The 7,575-nt window shown below is 38.5% G+C and overlaps 1 protein-coding gene across 1 annotated transcript; it reads left to right on the top strand.

The window, feature by feature from the left end:
- The first annotated feature begins 229 nt into the window (after positions 1-229).
- Positions 230-1,809, top strand: LOC128635967 (guanine nucleotide-binding protein G(I)/G(S)/G(T) subunit beta-1). Its single transcript, XM_053689048.1, has one exon. The coding sequence runs from the start codon at positions 520-522 to the stop codon at positions 1,540-1,542; it is 1,023 nt and encodes a 340-aa protein (XP_053545023.1). The 5' UTR covers positions 230-519; the 3' UTR covers positions 1,543-1,809.
- Positions 1,810-7,575: the final 5,766 nt, after the last annotated feature.

Here is a 7,575-nt window from a genome sequence, read left to right as displayed (position 1 = left end):
AGAAAAAGGATTATGTAAGTCAAATAAAAACAAACAGGTCCACAGGGTTACAGCGCCTATCTCTGCTCGATGACTGAAGGATTCTGAGGGGGGCGGTGATTAGTACGCGTTTGTTTTGTGGTATTTGACACAGAAGACGGGCTCTGAAGGCCGTGCACGGGAATAAAATATCCAAGACACTAAGAGAATATACAAGAGGCCACTGCGCAGCTGCCACCCTTCCCCGTCACCCCCCAGCACGTCTCCTTTTACCCCCTCATCCTCCCCGACCCCTCGTTACCTTTCGCACGCCCTCATAGCTCGGTTTAAGACACTGGTCTTTGGGGGAAGGGGACAACTGACTAGAAAAAAAATACATACTTAACTTCATCTGGAAAAAAAGGGACAACAGGAGGCCGAGGAGTGGGACTGAACAGGAGAAAGGGAACCGTACACCTTCGGCGTTGATGAGCACATATTGCCTGTCAGCAGATTTGAGTGCTGGTGGTGGTAGTAAATCTCCATTTTTTTTGAAGAAAAATGAGTGAACTCGATCAGTTACGCCAGGAGACAGAACAGCTCAAAAAACAAATCAGAGATGCTAGGAAAGCCTGCGCAGATGCCACGCTGGCTCAGATCACAGCTAATATCGATCCAGTGGGTCGAATTCAGATGCACACTAGACGTACAGTGAGGGGGCATTTGGCTAAAATCTATGCTATGCACTGGGGGACAGATTCAAGGCTGCTAGTTAGTGCCTCCCAGGATGGCAAACTTATCATTTGGGACAGCTACACCACAAACAAGGTTCATGCTATTCCTTTGCATTCTTCTTGGGTGATGACATGTGCATATGCCCCTTCTGGCAACTATGTCGCCTGTGGTGGTCTTGATAACATTTGCTCTATATACAACCTGAAAACACGTGAAGGAAATGTGCGAGTGAGCCGTGAGCTTGCTGGACACACAGGATACCTGTCCTGCTGCCGCTTTCAGGATGACAACCAAATAATAACCAGCTCTGGAGATACCACTTGTGCTCTGTGGGATATTGAGACCGGTCAGCAGACAACCACCTTCACTGGACACACTTGGGATGTAATGAGTCACTCTCTGGCTCCAGATTCCAGGTGCTTTGTATCTGGAGCTTGTGATGCCTCTACCAAACTTTTCGACATCCGAGAAGGAATGTGTCGGCAGACCTTTACTGGACATGAGTCAGACATAAATGCAATCTGTTTCTTCCCCAATGGCAATGCTTTTGTCACTGGCTCAGATGATGCCACTTGCAGGCTGTTTGACCTTCGTGCTGACCAAGAATTGTTGATTTATTCCCATGATAATATAATCTGTGGCATCACATCTGTAGCTTTCTACAAAAGTGGTTGCCTCCTCTTAGCTGGCTATGATGATTTTAATTGCAATGTATGGGGCACACTTAAAGCAGATAGAGCAGGAGTTCTTGCTGGTCATGATAACCGTGTAAGTTGCTTGGGAGTAACAGATGATTGCATGGCAGATGCAACAGGGTCATGGGACAGTTTCCTTAAGATCTGGAACTAAATTCTATACCCAGTGGACACCTTCGTGACTGGAAGACCATTCCAACCTTTGTAAAAATTTAAATCATAGCATATCCAATCCAATCATACTAACTTGGACACCCACTCTCCCTACTCCTATACAAGGGCAAAATCCTCTGCCCTTGTTTTTTTGCTGAATCCAAGAGCACAATTATTTGCTATAGGAAGTTTTTTTTTTCTTTCCTTTCTTTAAATACAGAATTGTGCATTCCTTTTGGGACCATAATTTATTTGCCATTTGTCTTGAATAATGATTTAAACAACACTATAAAAAAGGTCATAACCAGAAAGTAACTAACAAAAAATAAAGGAATTTTTCAGGAGTTACTCTGAAGCTTTTTAGAGAAGTGGCTGGTTTGCTTATGTGTTTTGCAGTCTTAGAATAGTGAAACTGCAACTGTGACAAGATTTTAAGATACAAATTGGTTTGTTTTTGTATTCTTTTTTTCCTTTTTTCTTTATTCCCCTCTATTGTATGGTCCATTATGTGAAGATGGAGAGTGATAGACCTGCATGTCTTGATGCCATAAACAAGGTCCCTGTCTGGTTTGTTGCACAGAAACATGGTTGTTGCAATTATTTAGACCTTTACATGCTCTTTATAAAAGAGGGAAACAACCAAATATTTTAGCAACCGTTGGATAAGTTGCTCCTGTGGTTTATATTAATGCTCAGCATATTTTGGTATGGTGGCAACATGTCTGGTGTGTCTTCAAAGTATAGTGTTTTGGAGGCATCAGAGAAACCTTACAGCCTTGCTTTAGGAGCTGAACCTGTACAAATATTATACGGTTGTTAATCATGTTTCAACAACATTTTAAAACTGTCTGTACAACAAATGTATAGTAACAGCTTTAGGAAATTGGAGCATGTTACATTGCAGAGCAATGTGTTGAGGTCGCTCCATCCGCCGTTCTAGATTATGACCCCATAACATCCAATTGTAATGAGAGGTTGGTTGCAAAATGTCTGAGGATTGGGTTTTTTCAGTGTGTATTCTAGGTATCTGGCAGCATCCATGGCATGTGTGGCACATTTGTCAAGCACAGCTTTAAAATATTTTGTTTTTCATGGAACATTTATTTAAACATCAGCAAATTTGTGAACATTTCAGAAAAGCTTCCCCAAAAGGAATCTTGCAGAGTCCTGTTGGTGCTTCAAGCTGTTGCTGGCATTTTATATATTTTTTTCTTTAAAAAGACATTTAATGATTTTTTTTTAAATTTAATTGGCCTTTGTTTTCTGACGCATGTCAAGTCTTTATTCATTGTAACATAAACCTTGTTATAGCTCCCCTACAATGTGTTCCAGAAATTACTGGGAATAAAATAAGTTAAAAGGGTATCTTTCACCAACACTAGCCTGGTCACATATCTTAGACTAGGAACAGCTGTGGAAGAATGCCTGTACTTTCCGATATACAGTCAGATGTGTATGAAATGATGTACAAAGTAATGTTTTTGGAAATAATGATCTTGAACTTTCTAAGTTATGAAAGCTTTTATTCTTTTGTTGGCCATGGGGGGGGGGGGGGGGGGGGGGGAGAGTTTGCCATAGGGATGGGTTTTCCCCTTAGGGTTGCATGCTGTAGAGTTGCTTAAAATGTGCAAATAGAAAAGTCCTTAGATGTTTTGTTTTATTATTTTAAAAAAATAAAAAAATAACCTGTTTAAAAAAATGAAATAACTATCGCAGATAGTGATATATAATCATTGCTACTCTGTGTATACATTTTCAAAAGTTCAGTGCAAAAAAATGAGCACTTTGAAGAGTAGCCTACTTCACTTTTTTAACAAATAATAAAAAAAAATCCTGTTCAAACGATTGCATAAAAATCGATTTTTCTGGAAGAGTTGGGAAATGTGAAATTAAACTAGATTACTCTTGTTTAAAGGGCCACTGTAAGTAAATATTTTCTATGCCTGTTACTAACTAACTACCCCAAATATGCTTTTTATCAATAGCATTTCATTAACATATCTCTACCGTATATCAGAAATCTTGTCTGCAAATGTAATTGTTTTCCAAACCCACTCCGTAGGTATTCTTTGCTCTGTACCAATCCGTTTACAATACCTAGGTTTCAAAATGGCGCTTTAAACACAAAGTTATTGGTTTCAGTATTTTGAACACTCAGTGCTGAAAATAGTGGGCAGGATAACGTGACATCATCGGCAAATAAAAGATATAACTTTTAGAACGTTATGGAACTTCGTTTTGGAGAAAATATAGGTCAGTAGGTTTTAATTAATGTTTATTAACTTTAATATGTTAGTTGTTTAGCTTAAAAATTATAACAGAAAGTAATCCTTTAAATTGATGCTTCTCAGCCAGTTCTAGTAGAAAAAGGATCTTGCATCATTTAGCCCCTCCAAATTGAATATTAGCTCTTTCTTGTAACCTAGATCTGTAATACAGTACGTTTGCTATACGGGTCTGAATTGCAGGAAAGCTGGTAAACGGCAAACTATTATTTTGGTAGCTTCTTCCTTATTGTACATGAACAATACTTTTTACCAATAGTGCTTTTTATTCTCCCCCCCCCCCCACACTTTTGTTTTCTTTTTTTTTTCCACTTTTTTTTCACTCTCCAATTTCTGTACAAAAGTGCTGTAATTGTGCGTTAGGCCGGGACCTGGCAGAGAAGATGGCCCCTCCCACTTCTTGCATAAATTACTCTAGAGCTGTCTGCATCCCTTCTTTCTTCACCTTTTGTATTTAATTTTAAAGTCAGTGTACTACAAGAACGCTGGATGCAAGATAGATACTATATTAAAATGTACTGTTATTTAAGATGTAATAAAGCAGTTTGACATGAAAAAAAAAAATAGAAATAAAAAAAATAAAAACAAACAAATAAATAAATTTAGAAAATAATTTATTCTCTGAAATTCTTTAAATAATAAGAATAAATAAATACAAGCATTTTATTAATGCAAAATAACAAAAATAAAAACAAATATAGATGGGGGAAAAAAATATACAAAAATAAATCAAAGAAAATAATGCTCTAGGGTTTGGTCCGCTTAGAGGCAGGGGGAAATTGTGGAGGTGATCTCTCCCTTGCGGAGGACCTCCCATGGTGCAACATAAATACATTTCTATTAAAATTCCTGTTGTCTTCGTCTGCCCTCTCCCTACGCTCCAGCTCCCTCTGATCCATCGCTACCCTGGCCCTCTCTACTATTAACCTCTCCCTATCAAAATCTAACCTCTCCCTATCCCTTTCTGAATTTAATCTGTCCCTATCTATTACATTTCTTTCCCTTTCTAAATCTAATCTTTCACTGTATATTGCCAATCTCGCCCTATCTAACTCTAATCTGTCCCTATCACATTTCTTTCCCTTTCTAAATCTAATCTTTCACTGTCTATTGCCAATCTGTCCCTATCTAACTCTAATCTGTCCCTATCTAAATGAATGCCCCTCTCCAGTATTTGGCCCTGTTGCTTGACAGATAATCTTAATGCCCCATGCAGCTCCTGGTGAACAACCCTGTACTGCCTCCCCAGAATCAGCAATTCTCTGATGGCATCATCCTCATTAAGAGGGAACTGTTCTGGGGCGGGATCAGCATGGCCAGGAGCTGCTCGGGCAGGGGCACCAGAGCCCGGGGCAGGAGGGGCAGCAGGAACAAGAGCAACTGGATCATATGTTCCCTGGGAGATTTCCTGTTCCTGTGATTCCTGAGACAGGATCTCTCCCAGGAACTCCTCCTCCTCATCCTCATCGATAGTTGCTCTTATCGCCTGAAGACAATATCCCGTTCTCAACCAGTATCCAGGGGCGAAACGTTGACCTGCCACTGCCTGCACTGATATTATGTGAGTGTGACATGATGTTTCACTAGTGTCTCTGACTACAGGGGTTAGTGTTTCTGATTTACCCATTGCTGTTTATGTGTGTGTGTGTATTTATGTGTGTGTGAGTGTGTGTATGTATGTGTGTAACTGTGTGTAAATTTATGCATGTATGTGTGTGTGTGTGTGTGTGTGTATGTGACTGTGTGTGTATTTATGCATGTATGTGTGTGTGTGTGTGTGTGTGTGCATGTATGTATGTGACTGTATGTGTATTTATGCATGTATGTGACTGTGTGTGTATTTATGCATGTATGTGTGTGTGTGTATGTATGTGACTGTATGTGTATTTATGCATGTATGTATGTGACTGTGTGTGTATTTATGCATGTATGTGTGTGTATTTATGCATGTGTGTGCATGTATGTATGTGACTGTGTGTGTATTTGTGTATGTGACTGTGTGTGTATTTGTGTATGTGACTGTGTGTGTATTTATGCATGTGTGTGTGTGTGTATGTGACTGTGTGTGTGTATGTATGTATGTGACTGTATGTGTATTTATGCGTGTGTGTGTGTATGTTTGTGGAACCAGCAACTTACAGAACTTGTTACTACAGCATGGGGGCGGGGGGGGTAAACAGTGTCACTATACAGTACCACTATATACAGTAATAGGGGGGTCAGACCATCTCACAGACTGTGGGCACAGGGTACCTCCTTTTGCAGACGTAATCTGATTCACATTTTTTTTCTGTGTTAAATGTTTTTTTTAAAAAAAAAGATATGTATCAAATTCAATTTTCTTTTTTTTGGGGGGAGGCCTTCTTAGATTCTTGCACCTGGGCCCTGTGGTTTCTAGTTACACCTCTGCCAGTATCTAAAGAAAAGGTAAAATGATAATATTGAAATCACACGTAATTTAATTTGAAACATTAATGGCATCTGAAATTCAAAATGCAAATATCATGATTCATATAGATTTTGAATTTTAAATGGACAGTCTACACCAGAATATTTGTGGTTTTAAAAGATAGATAATCCCTTTATTACCCATTTCCCAGTTTTGCATAACCAACACAGTTATAATAATACACGTATTACCTCTGCAATTAACTTGTATCTAAGCATCTTCTGTAAAATTAATCATAGTAAAAAAAAAATGACGTACCTTGCATTCCTATTGGCTGATTTGATTTTTCAAATTCAAATCAGCCAATAGGATGAGAGCTTCTGAAATCCTATTGGCTGTTCAAATTAGCCAATAGGATGAGAGCTACTGAAATCCTATTGGCTGTTCAAAACAGCTAATAGGATTTTAGTAGCTCTCATCCTATTGGCTGATTTAAATTTGAAGAATCAAACCTGCCAATAGGAATGCAAGGGACACCATATTAAATTGCGTATTTAAATTCACTATTCAGTGTACGGCGGCGATTGTACAAAGAGGATCCTCCACGCTCCATAGTTCTGCGGTCGCCTGTCTTCAGTTGCGCAGTTCAGGATGAAGATAGAAGAGGTCGCCGCTTGGAAGAAGACTTCACCGCCGGACTTCAGGAAGCGTGAGTAACTATCTGGGGGTTAGGCCTTTTTTAAAAAAAAAAAAATGTTTTTTTATTTTTTAGATTAGGGATTTTGGGCAATCTTAAAAGAGCTGAATGGCCTTTTAAGGGCAGTAAAATAGCTGAATGCCCTTTTAATGGCAATGCCCATACAAATGTCCTTTTAGGGGCAATGGGTAGTTTAGGATTTTTTAGTGTTAGGTTTTTTTTTATTTTGGGGAGTTTGGTGGGTGGGGTTTTACTGTTGGAGGGGGGACTTAGTTTTGTTTTAAGGAAAATAGCTATTTAACTTAGGGCAATGCCCTACAAAAGGCCCTTTTAAGGGCTATTGGTGGTTTAGTATTAGATTAACGGGTGTTTTTATTTTCATAGGGATTAGGTTTAATTTTTTTATTTTTGATAATCTTGTTTTATGTAATGTTAGACTTTTTTATTTTCTGTAATTTTAGCTTAATTTAATTTTTGTTTTGTTTTTAAAGTAATGTTAGGTTTTTTTATTCTAATTGTAATGAAATATTATGTTAACTTATGTAATGCGGTTAATTTAGGGGGTGTTAGGTTAGGGGGGTTAGTGATTAGTTAATTGCAACGTGGGTTATTGGCAGTTTAGGGGTTAATAGATTTATTAGGTTAATTGCGATGTGGGTTATT

This window comes from Bombina bombina, chromosome 7, assembly GCF_027579735.1.
Source record: "Bombina bombina isolate aBomBom1 chromosome 7, aBomBom1.pri, whole genome shotgun sequence".
Classification (NCBI taxonomy): domain Eukaryota; kingdom Metazoa; phylum Chordata; class Amphibia; order Anura; family Bombinatoridae; genus Bombina; species Bombina bombina.
Note: the sequence above shows the minus strand (reverse complement) of the source record. Positions and strands in the feature narration are given on the sequence as shown.